This window comes from Phascolarctos cinereus, unplaced genomic scaffold (genome assembly GCF_003287225.1).
Source record: "Phascolarctos cinereus isolate Bilbo 61053 unplaced genomic scaffold, phaCin_HiC Scaffold_3;HRSCAF=262, whole genome shotgun sequence".
NCBI classification, from domain to species: domain Eukaryota; kingdom Metazoa; phylum Chordata; class Mammalia; order Diprotodontia; family Phascolarctidae; genus Phascolarctos; species Phascolarctos cinereus.
In genome coordinates, this window is record NW_027555736.1 from 46939558 (window position 1) to 46952483 (window position 12926).

Genomic DNA, 12926 nt, shown 5'->3' on the forward strand with positions numbered 1-12926 from the left:
ATCTGCCCATGTTCTTTAGCCTAAAGAGAGGAAATAAGTTGCCAAGGTCACATTGGTAGGAAACGGCAGACAAAGGATTTAAATCTAGATCCTCTGATGCTTTATGTTAACCCTTAATCAGCCACCTTTCACCTGAAGTTCTGCTCCAATGTCTCACAGTGACATGGATGTGACCTTGGATTCTTAAAGGCCACATCAGTGAAGCATGAGGTCTGACCCATGCTCCCAAGTTGGAAAGGATTCTGTGAAAGACCCTCAGAGGGAGAGGAGCTTATTTCAAGACTGATCGGTCTCTAAAGGAGAAAGGTAGTAGCATTAGAACGTCTCCTAGATCTTGAGGCCTTCCTTCCATGAGCCCTCACATTATAAATCCATTACCCTCTGGTGAAGGCAGGGTTATTATTCTGCTCTGACTGGACAACTGAGGCTCAAAGCCAAGAACCACAGGGGAATCTCTAGAACTTCCCTCGGCCTGCAATTCCTCTCCCCATTTACCTGCTGAAATCCTGCTCAATGTTTAAAGCCCAACTCTTCCAGGAAATCTTCCTTGATCACCCCTCCTTCCCCCAACACACAAACACACTCCTACAGTAAATGATCTATCTGTATTATTATCTCTTAACCTCCAGGGCCTAGGTCTATATCTTATCAAACTGTCTCTCTTAATCATCTCCCATGGAGCTCTGCATACAGCAAACACTTCATAAATGTTTGTTGACTAAGTAAAAGAAGAAACCAAGAATCTGGATGACCATTCACTCCCCATACTGCCACCACCACCCCCCATTTAAATTGCCTGTGCTGACCTCCCTTCTGTATTAGCAACACTCAGATCCGATCTGGGGGTTGGAGGAAGCTCCCCATGATTTGGAGGGGGTGGCTGGGAAGGGTTGGGGGAGCCATTAAGGAAGACTGGGTAATGCCCATGTCTAACATAGTAGCAGCTCATTCCCAGATGGCTTCCCTGAGAAAGCCAAAACAGATGGCTTCTTGAGGCTGAAAGCAGAGTGGGGGTGGGGAAGAAACCAGCCAACAAGAGTCCTCCAGGTACCATCGGCCAACCTCCCCCCAGTCATGCAGTACCTCGCTGTGGAATGTAGATGTAAGAGAGGAAACAGAACAAAACCCGGGAGGCAAAGTTTGGATTGGTCACTGTGAAGCTGGAAATGAGAAACACAGACAAGGACAGCTTGGCACAAAATGAATTTTTTAAGAAAAGAAGCAATTCTAGGGGACAGGCAGGGTACACTGCTGGTGATCAGTAGTACTGGTGGAGTGGCGACCACATGCCAGTCTCTGCATTGGGCACTCTTTGGGGAGAGAAAGAAGAGGCTCAGTCCCTTCCTTCAGGGAGCTCTTGCTACGATGGGGGAGACACAGCCCTCTCTTTAGGCTCCCCCCACATCCACATATACACACCAAATCTAACGGAGTAGAAAGGTCCTCTTTAGATCCTAGGTGGAAACCCTAACTTACTCGGGACAGAAGCTCTGTCCCTACTCGGACTAGCACAGCCCTCCGAGCCGCCCACTCTCCCAGCTTCTCCACCCAGGCCTCTAGTGATCCCAGCTGAGATTAAGGAGGGGATAACTGAAGGTGTAGACTCCCCACCTGCCTTTTGACCTCTTCCCACTGAGGACGTGCCTGAGGTAGTCTCCATAATAGCTTTCCTCCACCACCTGCAGAAAGAGCACAGAAAGAAAAGGGACATAACATGCAATGGCTTGCTGGGTACCAAAAGGCTAAATGTCCTTACTATGATGAGCTTTGAAATTTTCAAAAATCATGTCATTACTTCTTTTTTTTTTTTTGGTGAGGCAATCAGGGTTAAGTGACTTGCCCAGGGTCACACAGCTAGTAAGCATCACGTGTCTGAGGACAGATTTGAACTCGGGTCCTCCTGATTCCAAGGCCGGAGTTCTATCCACTGCACCACCTAGCTGCCCCTCATGATTTCTTTACACTCTCTAGTGGGGCATCATCGAAAGAATGATCGATTTCTTGGGTTCAAGACCAGGTTCATTTACTAGCTGCTCAGCCATGGTCAAGTCATTTGGCCTCAATTTTCTCATAGGAGAGATGGGCATAATAATTGTCATTGTGATGAAAAGGATTGGTAAATCATAGATATTTGGGTTTTTTTTCAGTCATTTCCAACTCTCTGTAACCCCATTTGGGTTTTTTTTTTTTGGCAAAGATACTGAAGTGGTTTGCCATTTCCTTCTCCAGCTCATTTTACAGATAAGGAAACCAAGGCAGACAGGGTAAAGTGACTTGTCCAGAGTCACACAGCTAGTAAGTGTCTGAGGCCAGGTTTGAACTCAGAAAGATGAGTCTTCCTGACTCCAAGCCTGGCACTCTGTACACTGCCAACTAGTGGCCCATGGAGCGGTATAGAATGTTGTTGTCCTTCAGAGAGCAAAGGATTTAGAACTGGAAACAGCTTTAGTATTCATCTACTCTCATCACATCCTTTTACATATATGGAAACTAAGGCCTCAGTCTCTTCCTTCAGGGAGCTCCCAATGTGATGGAAAAATATAGTTCCCTCTTTGGGACTCTCAAGTCTGATGGAATTGACCACCTGTTGCTGGGCCTTAGGTGGGGACCCTTGGCTTGGCAGAAGCTCCGTCCCCACCCAAGCTAGCACTGCCTCCTCTGCCTACACTCTCTTCCATCTCCCTCTCCACTTCCTGATCCCAACCTGAACCTCTCCTGACCCCAGCTGAGATCACTGATGATTTGAAGTGACTCACAACAAGGTGTCAGAGGCAGAAAGTGATAGAGCTAGGATTTGAACCCAGAGCCTAGGATTTCACAGCCAATACTTCCCACACCTTTTTAGAATCCAGAAGTGATCTTGGGCTCTTGATGACTGCATCATCAAAGGCCAGGCTCTCACTGGGGCTCCCTAGCTGGAAAGGCTTCTGGGACAGACCCTCAACAGAACTGCCATCTGAGGACCAGCTTCAGAAACATAAGGACAGGGTTCATTCCCAGAAGGTTGGACACCAGCTGACGAACATTCTCCAGCCCCAACTTGGAATAGCTGTTACTAAGGGGGGAACAAGTGATCTACATCTGAGGAAAGAGACTGTGCTGGTGAGACCAGGGAACCTGGGACGTATTGGGGAAGGACCCAGAGGTAGTTCAGCTTAGTGGACAGAGTGCTGGTTGTGGAGTCAGGAAGATCTCAGTTCAAACACTGCTTCCCATACCTATGTACGACCAGGAACAAATAACTGGATTTCTGTAAGCCTCAGTTTCTTCATCTGAAAATGGGGATAAAAACACCTACTTCTCAGGATGGCTGGGAAGATTACTAGATAATGCCTGTGAACCTTTGCAGATGTTAAAGGGCTATATCCCAATGTCGATTATTACAATGGGAAAAGCAGCTTGGTGGATAGAGGACCAGCCTTGGCCTCAGGAAAACCTGAATTCAAAGCCTACTTTGGACAAAGAATAGCTATGGGTAAATGAGCAGGTCACTTAACCCTTCGGTGCCCTAGGCAAGCCTTTAAAACTACAACCTGGGGACAGGTAGGTGGCGAAGTGGATAGAGCACCAGTTCTGGAGTCAGGAAAACCTAAGTTCAAATCCAGCCTCAGACACATAACATGCACTAACTGTGTGACCCTGGGCAAGTCACTTAACCCCATTGCCTAGCCACCCCCCCCCAAAAAAAGAGTAAAACTACAAATTATAGAGAGATTGCCTAGCTTTATTAATAGAGGGATTTTTCTATTCAGGGAGTTGCATACAGCAATGATGTAATAGATCTGGACCCAAACAACCACAGATTATTTTTATCATTATCATAGATATTTCAAAGAGTATTGCCTATTATCATAAAAGACACATTTGACCATATCACTCCTCCCCACCCCTATTCCATTCAATCCCCCCCAGGATCAAATATTCATTTGGCTTTTAAAGCCCCTCATCACCAGTTCCTGTGGATGTGTCCAGTCTTCTTACACCTTATTCCCCTTCTCAAGCTCTATGCACCCAGTGACCCTGGATTCTTAGCTGTTTCTTGAACAAGCCACCCCATATCCTGATTCAGAGTATTTTCACCAACTGTCTCCAATGCCTGGAACTTTCTTCTTTCTCGTCTCTACCTCCTGGCTTCCCTGACTTCCTTTGAGTCCCAGCTAAAATCCCACTTTCTCCAAAGAGTCTTTCTCAGTCTTCCTTAATCTTTTGTGTCTCCCCCCTGGAGGTTCCCCCCAATTTATCCTGTATATATCTCGCTTATACACAGTTCTTTGCGTATTGTCTCCCCTATCACTGTATGAGTTCCTTGGGGAGAGGAACTGTCTTTACTTTGCTTTTGTATCCTCAGAACCTAGCAGTACCTGGCATGAAGCTGGTACTTAATTGATTGATTGATTTGGTCAAGGTTCATTCATTTAACAAGCTGGTGAGGGAAAGGTAGTCCAGATTAGGAAATTGTTTTGAAAGTCCACCAGTCTTAATCTTTTATTCTTTTCAAGTACAAAAAATAATTTGAATTCATGACAAACAAGGTGTTTTCATGACTAACAAATGTTGACCTCTAGATGTTATCTGCTCCCTCCCCTGTCTTTATGCTGAGATTCTGCTCAAACTGGGTGACCTTTTTTTGTGAGTCCCTTTTACAAGGGACTCTACCCCAGGACAGGCCACCCCTGGCCAACAGCTACACATTCAACAGCATTGGCTGCCAGATTTCTTCTTGGTATCTATTTCAAGTCCTGCCTGCCTCTGTTCTTCATCCACCCCCTTCCTGCCATGAGCGTGAAGGCCAAGGCTGCTGGGATGAAGGTGAGTCAGCCTCCTATGGGAGGCCACATCTAGCCGAAGGACTCAGTAGCTGGAGCAGAGAGTTGGGCAATGGGGTCACTCCGGGCCTCCTGCTCTTGGCCTGGAGCATCTCCACTGGGGCCAGGCGAAAACACCAGGCTAAGAGCATTTGGCAAAATCCCCTTCAGAACTTTTGCTGTTGGGAAGTGCCTGGAGCCCACAGGGTGGGTGCCCTCCTCGGTCTGGCCTGGCTCCTTTGCCCCCAAATCAGGAAACAAACACATGAGATTATACAGTTATTGCCATAACCCTAAATGTACCCTTACCTCCCCTAACTCCCTCATTCCCATAGTGCAGGGTCAGGTCCTGTTAATATGGGCCTGATTAAGGGACTGAATCCTCTTGCACTAAGGGGTTTATATAAGTGAGGATTTTCTTTGCCTTCTGGATCTGGAGGGGAAGTAAATGAAGAAAGAGAAGAGATAAGGAGTCCTCATATTCTCTCTAGAGCACAAAAAAAGAACTTCCAGAAGAAAGCCCTAGAGAGAGATGGTTCATCTCCATATGGTTTAGAAGCCTCAAAAGAGGACATGCCCAGGACACCCAGTTCCACCTCCCTCCTCCAGTCACCTCCAGTACCACCTTAGAATCATCCTCTGCTCTCTGTGCTCCCTTACTCCCCTCCCTCACACCCCAGCAGCATCCCAGTTCTTGTCTGTTCTGCCTCCTAGACATCTCTTTTTTCCATCCCTCACTCTCTGCTCTCAGCCACCACCCAGTTCAGACCCTCATCATTTCAGGCTTAGACTAATGCAGTAGACTCCAAACTGGTCTGTGCTGTATGCAGTCTCTCCCCAAAGGTGCCTAGTTGATGGGCATAGGTCTGACCTTGTCACCTCCCTGCTCAAGAAGCTTCATTATCTCCCAACTGTCTCCAGGATAAAATAGAAATTCATCCGTTTAGCATTTAAAGCTCTTCACTCTCTGGTTCCATCTATCTTTAATTACGTATTATTATGTATTATTATGTATTATTTCTCTTTATTATGTTACTTAAAACATATTACATATTATTATTATGTACCTGTTTCTCTTTATGTATTATTTAATTACATGTTATTTCTCTTTATATAAATTCCTCGAGGACAGGGACCGTTTCATTTTTGCTTTTCTATCTCCAGCATCTAGCATAGTATCTGGTGAACAGTATTGTTGTTCAGTCGTTTCTGAATGTTTCGTTCAGTCGTTTTCCAGTTGTGTCTGACTCTTTGTGACTCCGTGTGGGGTTTTCTTGGCAGAGATGCTGGAGTGGTTTGCCATTTCCTCCTCCATCTCATTTTACAGATGAGGAAAGGGAGGCAAACAGGGTTAAGTGACTTGCCCAGGGCCACACAGCTAGTAAGTATCTGAGGCCAGATTTGAACTCAGGGAGATGAGTGTTCCCCACTCCAGACCTGGCGCTCTATGCACTGTGCTACGTACCTAGTTGCCCCTGGAGAAGAGTAGCTACTTTAAAAATGTGTGTTAATTGACTGATGCACAAACTCTGTAGCTGGACAAACCAGTCTTCTTGTTTTCCTCTGCAGACAACAATCCATATCCTTCCTGCAAGTCTTTGTACCTACCCAGACTGTTGTCTTGCCTCACATTCACCTCTTGGAATAACTAATTCCCTTCAAGGCTCAGCTCAAAACACCATCTCCTTCAAGAAGCCTTTCCCGATTTCCCTCTCCACCTTCGTTGTTGGTGCAATCCTCGCTGTCCCCAGGAAATTATCTTTTATTTCACCTACACTTTGTGTTTATTGTCTTTATACAGGTTGTCTCTGAGGGCAGGGCTTTCTGTTTTGGTCTTTGTCATTCCCAGCCCTGAGCACAGGGCCTAGCAAAAATGGGAGGTTGCTAGCTGACTTGACTGGAATTGAATTACAGAATGGCTTTGCATGGTCTAGGGGTCAGCTCCTCTCCATTCTCAAAGATGGTGGCTCCATACAGTCAAAGCTTGATCTAGAACCCCAGACTGTTAAAGCTTCTAGGGACCCCAGGGATCACCTGGTCCAAACCCTTTCATTTTACGGAAGAGAAACTGAGGCTGAGAGGGGGTAGTAATAATAACAACAAAAACAGCAGCAACAATAATAATAATAATAGTAACAGCTAGCATTTACAGAGTACTTTATGGTTTGCAAAGCCCTTTATAAATATAGTGAAAGGTAGTCCAAATTGGGAAACAGTTTGAAAGTCCAGCAGTCTTAACCTTATCCTCAAAGCAACTCTGTGTGATAGGTGCTATTATTATCCCCATTTTACAGATGAAGAAACTGAGGTTAATGATTTTGTCCAAGGTCACACAGCTAGTAAGTATCTGAGGCAATATTTCAACTCAGACCTTCCTAACTCCAAGTCCAGGACTCCATCACCTAATTTTCTTTTGCTTTTTTCTTTTTATTTTTTTGGCTAGGCAATGCGGTTAAGTGACTTGCCCAGGGTCACACAGCCAGTTGCATCTGAGGCCAGATTTGAACTCAGGTCCTCCTGACTCCAGGGCCAGTGCTCTATCCACTGTGCCACCTAGTGCCACCTAGCTTCCCCCTAGCCACCTAATTTTCAAGGCCAACTCTATGACCTCATTTGGGGTTTTCTTTGCAAAGCTACTGGAGTGGTTTGCCATTTCTTTCTCCAGTTCATTTTATAGATGAGGAAACCAAGACAAACAGGGTGAAGAGACTTGCCCAAGGTCACACAGCTAGTAAGTGTCTGAGTCTCCCATCTCAGTAATGTCCCAGGAAGGCTGTGAGTGTGTCTTTAGTAAAGTTGCTTTTCCTCTCCCTGAAAGACATAAAACTGAGCAGATACCTCTGGCCATCCCCTTTCCTCGGAAGGAGGACTGAAGTAGAGTACAGCCCTGTCACAATGTTGTCATTGTGGGCATCCACTTCATGGACAGTGAAAGGATTACTGGCATGGAAGTCAGGATTCCCAGGGTCTAGTTTTGGCTCTACCATGAATTGTACGACTGTAAAATCCCTCCTCCTTTTTTTTTTTTACAAATGAAGAAACTGAGGTACAGAGAAAGCAAAATCCTTGCCCAAGTTTACATCACTAGTAAAGGACAGACCAGGGAAAGCACAGGATGTGTCTGGAGGGCAAAAAAGAATCTAGTTTAGCCAAGGTATAGAGTACACAGAAGAAAATTCTACGAGGTGGAAAGATGAGGTGATGCCAGAATGTGATGGGTCTTGAATGCTAGGCAGAAGTGTGTGGACCATGTGGTAGGTCATGGGAAGCTACAGAAGGCTTTTGAGCAGGAGAGTGACATAACTAGAGCTATGCATGAGAGGTTATTCTGGCAATGGAAGGAGGGATGATCGATTGGAGGGGGCAGAAAAAGAGAGGCAGAAAATCCTACAAGAGGAGTATCCCAACAGTCCAAGGAGGGGTCCATGAGGTCCTGCACTAGAGTATTGACAGAGGAGATAGAAAAGAGGAAGAAAATGCTGGAATTATTGCAGATGGGTGATTGATAGGACCCAGCAACTTAGGACACATGAAACATGAGGGAGGAAGAAGAGTCAAAGATATTCCCACGGAGACTGACGAACAGCAGTGCCAAAGATAGTCATTAAAAGGAGGAAGAAGGGAGTAAGCATTTGCATGGCAGCTACTGTGTGCCAGGTCCTGTGCTAAGTGCTTTTTACAAATATTACCTCATTTGGTCCTCACAGTAACCCTGAGAGGTAGGTGCTATCATTATCCCCATTTTAGAGTAAACTGAGGCAGACAGAGGGTTAGTGACTTACCCAGGGCCATATGGTTACTAAATATCTAAAGCCGGATTCAAACTCAGGTCTTCCAGACTCCAGGCCCAGTGGTCTACCTACTGCACCACTGGCTGCCTCTGGCAGTAGAAGTAGGTCTAAGGGGAAGATAAGCTGTTTTAGGCATGTCAGGTTTGAGATACCAGGACATCATCCGGATGGAGACATGGGTCTGCAGCTCAGGAGAAAGGCCAGGGCTGAGGATACAGGCATGGAAACGCATAAAGGTGGCCATTGCCGCCATTGTAAATAGAAAAAATTGTGAGGGAAGGCCAGGTGGCCAAGGACGAACTTAGGGTATGCTTATGTGAAGAGAATGGGATGAGGGTGAGAAGTCAACTAAGGAGACAGAGAAGGATCGGTCAGGTTGGAGAGCTGAGAACATGTGATGGCTCTGAAGCCCAGTGGGCAGGGGCGGTCCAAAGTGTCAAAGGCTGCTGAGGAGGAAAAAGAAAGAATCCACTGGATTTAGTGATCGGGTCATTAGGGAGCTCGAAGGTAGCAATCCGGGCAGAAGCATAATTACGAGAGTGTGAAGGGGAAATGGAGAGTGAGAGAGGGGAGACAGCTACTCTAAACAGCCTTTTCAAGTGTAACAGTGACGAGCAAGAGGGGCATGAGGGCATACCTGGATGGGGGGCAAGGATCAAGGGAAGGATTTTTTTAAGGACTGAGGAGGCCTGAATGATTGTGGACAGATGGAAAAGAACCATTGGTAAGAGAGATGAATGAGAAAGTAAGGATGCTGAGTGTGGCAAGTTCTTGGAGGGAAAGAGAGAGAATAGAATACAGAGTGAAGAATGGGGACCCCTCTTTATCTGAGACTAAAGGGAGGGAGGAGAAGAGGGCAGAGGGATCTCACACTGGGTAACCTTGATCCTGGGTTTGAAGAGGAAAGGGGGAAACGTGGTCCTCCCCGGTGAGTGTGGGGGTGGGGAGGAGAGAAGAAAAGCATTTGGAATTGTGTCTGTGGGGAGCAAGATAGGCGATCGATAAGGGCAGAATGGAAGGATTGGGGAACAGCGGGAAGGCCCAGCTGAGGTCAGGTACCATGAATGTGTCATGAATGAAATCAGCCCATTATGGGACTTTCTGCAGCAGCCCGGTAGCAGGAGCGGAGAAATAGGATGGTGGGAGTTACCCAGGGATGAGAAGTCCCAGGTCAGGGAGCAAGGCTCAGGCAGACAAGGGACCCAAGGGCCAGGCCTTGGGGTCAGAAACTGGGTGTCAGAGAGGTTAAGCAATCTACGTCACAGAATTTAAAAAGCTGCACAGATGTCAACTGTTAAAGAGAAAGAAGTGAGTCAGTATTAGTCAAGTGACGCAATGGATAAAGCACCGGGCTTGGAGTCAGGAAGACTCATCTTTGTGAGTTCAAATCCGGCCTCAGACACTTACTAGCTGTGTGACCCTGGGTAAGCTGTTGTCTAATAGTCTTAGTCGTGTCTGACTCCCCGTGACCCCGTTTGGGGTTTCCTTGGCAAAGATACTGGAGTAGTTAGTTTGCTATGTCCTTCTCCAGCTCATTTTACAGATGAGGAGACTGAGGCACATAGGGTGAAGTGACTTGCCCAGGGTCACACAGCTACTAAGTGTCTGAGGTCAGATTTGAACTCAGGAAAATGAGTCTTTCTGGCTCCAGACCTGGTGCTGCCTAGCTGCCCCACAAAGCCAAAAGACCTGAATATAAATCTCACCTCCCTGACTTGCTACCTATGTGACCTGGAGCAAGTGTTTTGATTTCTTTGGGCTTCAGTTTCCTCATATGTAAAATGTCCCTTCACGTAGATGGCAACTAAGTCACCTTCCAGCTCTGAAATCTACAGCCCTTATGATTCTATGATCCAAAGGCAATGAGAATAAGAAAGCTAGGTGGACCTAGTAGGGAAAGGGCCAAGAAGACCTGAGTTCAAATCCTACCTCAGACATTTGCTCGGTAAGTCTCTTAACATTTCTGTGCCTCAGTTTCCTCATCTGGGTTGCTGTGAGGATGAAGTAAGATAATACCTGTAGAGTGCTTTGCAAGCCTCCAAGACGTGTGTGAATGTCAGGTATTAGCATGATGATGCAGTATGCTGGGGAAGGGGGAGTCAGGTTTCCTTTAAAGGAAAGAAGTAAGATAAGATATGTGACGTTAACTCTCATCATAGGAAGCATCCCGTAACATTTATACCTCCCTGCTTGAGAGAGGTACCGTGTTCTAGGAGCAGAGAGGAGGGAGGCCTCATGGAGGAGGTGACGTTTGAGCTAGGCATTGAAGACGGGGCCTTAAATAACAAGAAGGACTTGGTCGGGTGGCAATGTTGGGGTTTGGGGGGGAGACAAGGAGAGATTACATTCTAGGCAGGAGGATTGGTGGCACAGAGGTGGGGGGTGGGGGGCTTGGGACTTGTCAAAGAATGACAGGAAGTCCAGTTAGGGTAGAAGAGTGAGATGGGAGGCTGGAAAGCTCACAAAGGGTCAGATTGGGGAGGGCCTTGAATGCCAGGAAAGCTCACAAAGGGTTAGATTGGGGAAGGCCTTGAATGCTCGAATCTTGGCTTTGTCTTGTAGACAACGGGGAATCCTGGAAAGGTGTTAGAGCAGAGGGGTGATTATAGTTGAAAACCCCCAAGTGAAGGAAAGGCCCCAAGAATTCCTCTTAGTAAGACCTATTAGAAGCAGTGACTATCTCATGCTTGTCTTCACATTTCCAGCATCCAGCGCAGAGCCTGGCTCTAGGCGGCAAGGCTTAACAGGCAGCAAGGTAGCTTAGTGGGCAGAGTGCTGAGCCTGGACTCAGAAAGACTTGAGTTCAAATCCAGCTTCAGACACTTACTAGTTGTATGACTTTGGGCAAGTCACTTAACCTGTTTGCTTCAGTTTCCTCATCTATAAGATGGGGATAATAATAGCACCTACCTTCCAGGGTTGTTGTGAGGATCAAATGAGGTAATATTTGTAAAGCACTCAGGCACATAGTAAGCACCATATACATGGTAGCTATTATTACTAAACACTTGCTGACTTTCTGGTTGGTTGTCAGAAAAAAAGCCTGGCTGTATCCAGTAGGTGCTTAATAAATGCTTGCCTACTAAATTGATTGGTAGTCATAGAACGTTCACTGATCTGGCAGCCAGAGGGGCTGTCACTTAATTTTTGGAATCCATGGTTTTCCCATCCCCATAAACCGGGATGATCCCACCCCCACATTGTCCCTGGCAGGGTGTTGGGGGACGTGTCAATCTGCCACAGAAGCGTGACTCATGATTATCATCTCCGCGGTCCCCACCTCCACCCGCATCTTCCAAAGCTGCCTGCAATGCCACGGAGGCAGCACGAGCAGCCCCCGTGTTACCTCTGGGCCAGCCGGGGCCGTCTTCCCACTCCAGCATCTCAGGAGCTGCACGGGGTACCACAGGCTCAGAAGCACAAGGCCAGAGAGGAGGGGCAAGGAGACCAGCAGGGAGTAGTATCTGTAGACCTGGACAGACCAACAGCTCCCTGAGCCGCCTTCCTGCCTCCCCCACCCACCCCAGCCCCGCCCCCTCCCTCCTAGACCTCCCTGCTGATGGATGCAGGCAAATGCAGCAGTAATGCAATGCCGAGAACTCAGGACGTAATCTGGGTTTGAAACCTGGCACTGATACTTCTGAGCTGTGTAATTCTGAGCAAATAACCTAGACCTCTGAGGCTCAGTCTAATCTGGAAACTGGAAATGAGAGTAACTTCTGCTATATAAATGTGAGTTATGAATGTGATATATATGTGCATGTATGTAATGTCCCAAAAATCTTAGTGCAGTTTAAAGCTATTAAAGGTATTTAAAGGGGCAGCTAGGTGGCGCAGTGGATAGAGCACTGGCCCTGAAGTCAGGAGGACCTGAGTTCAGATCTGGCCTCAGACCAAATACTTGACACTCACTAGCTGTGTGACCCTGGGCAAGTCACTTAAGCCCAGCTGCCTAAAAAAACAAATAAAATTAAAAGATATTTAAATCACTCCATCCATAAATATTTACCAAGCACCCACTATGTAGCAGGCACTGTGCTAAGCACTATTTAAAGGCCATTAAAGCTTAAAACGGGGCTAAAACTTTTGGGACACCCTATATATATATGTATTTATTATGATCCTCTGTAGATCAAACAGGGTTTTTTTCAATTAAAAAAAAAGAGGACCACTGAGCAATCAGAAGAAGAGAGGAATAAATCGATTTTTTTAACTAGTGTGGTCCTGCTAACTTTCACCCTTCTCAAGAAGCTCTGATGCCTCCTCACTGTTTACAGGATAAAGCCTGGACTTAGCCCAGTCTGGTTCCAAGTCCTCCACAAGCTGTAGC

The 12926-nt window shown here is 46.6% G+C and overlaps 1 protein-coding gene across 3 annotated transcripts in view; it reads right to left on the minus strand.

Moving 5' to 3' along the window:
- STRA6 (signaling receptor and transporter of retinol STRA6) overlaps positions 1 to 12926 on the minus strand; it is a 77757-nt gene that overhangs the window by 18078 nt on the left and 46753 nt on the right. For 2 of the 3 annotated variants that reach the window (XM_020994695.2, XM_020994696.2), the window contains exons 7-9: positions 11943 to 12068; positions 1612 to 1679; positions 1084 to 1160 (exon numbers count right to left, since the gene is read on the minus strand). In XM_020994695.2, coding sequence (XP_020850354.1) covers positions 1084 to 1160; positions 1612 to 1679; positions 11943 to 12068 — 271 coding nt within the window. The remainder of the gene's footprint in view (positions 1 to 1083; positions 1161 to 1611; positions 1680 to 11942; positions 12069 to 12926) is intronic. The other variant, XM_078150802.1, reaches the window with a different exon arrangement.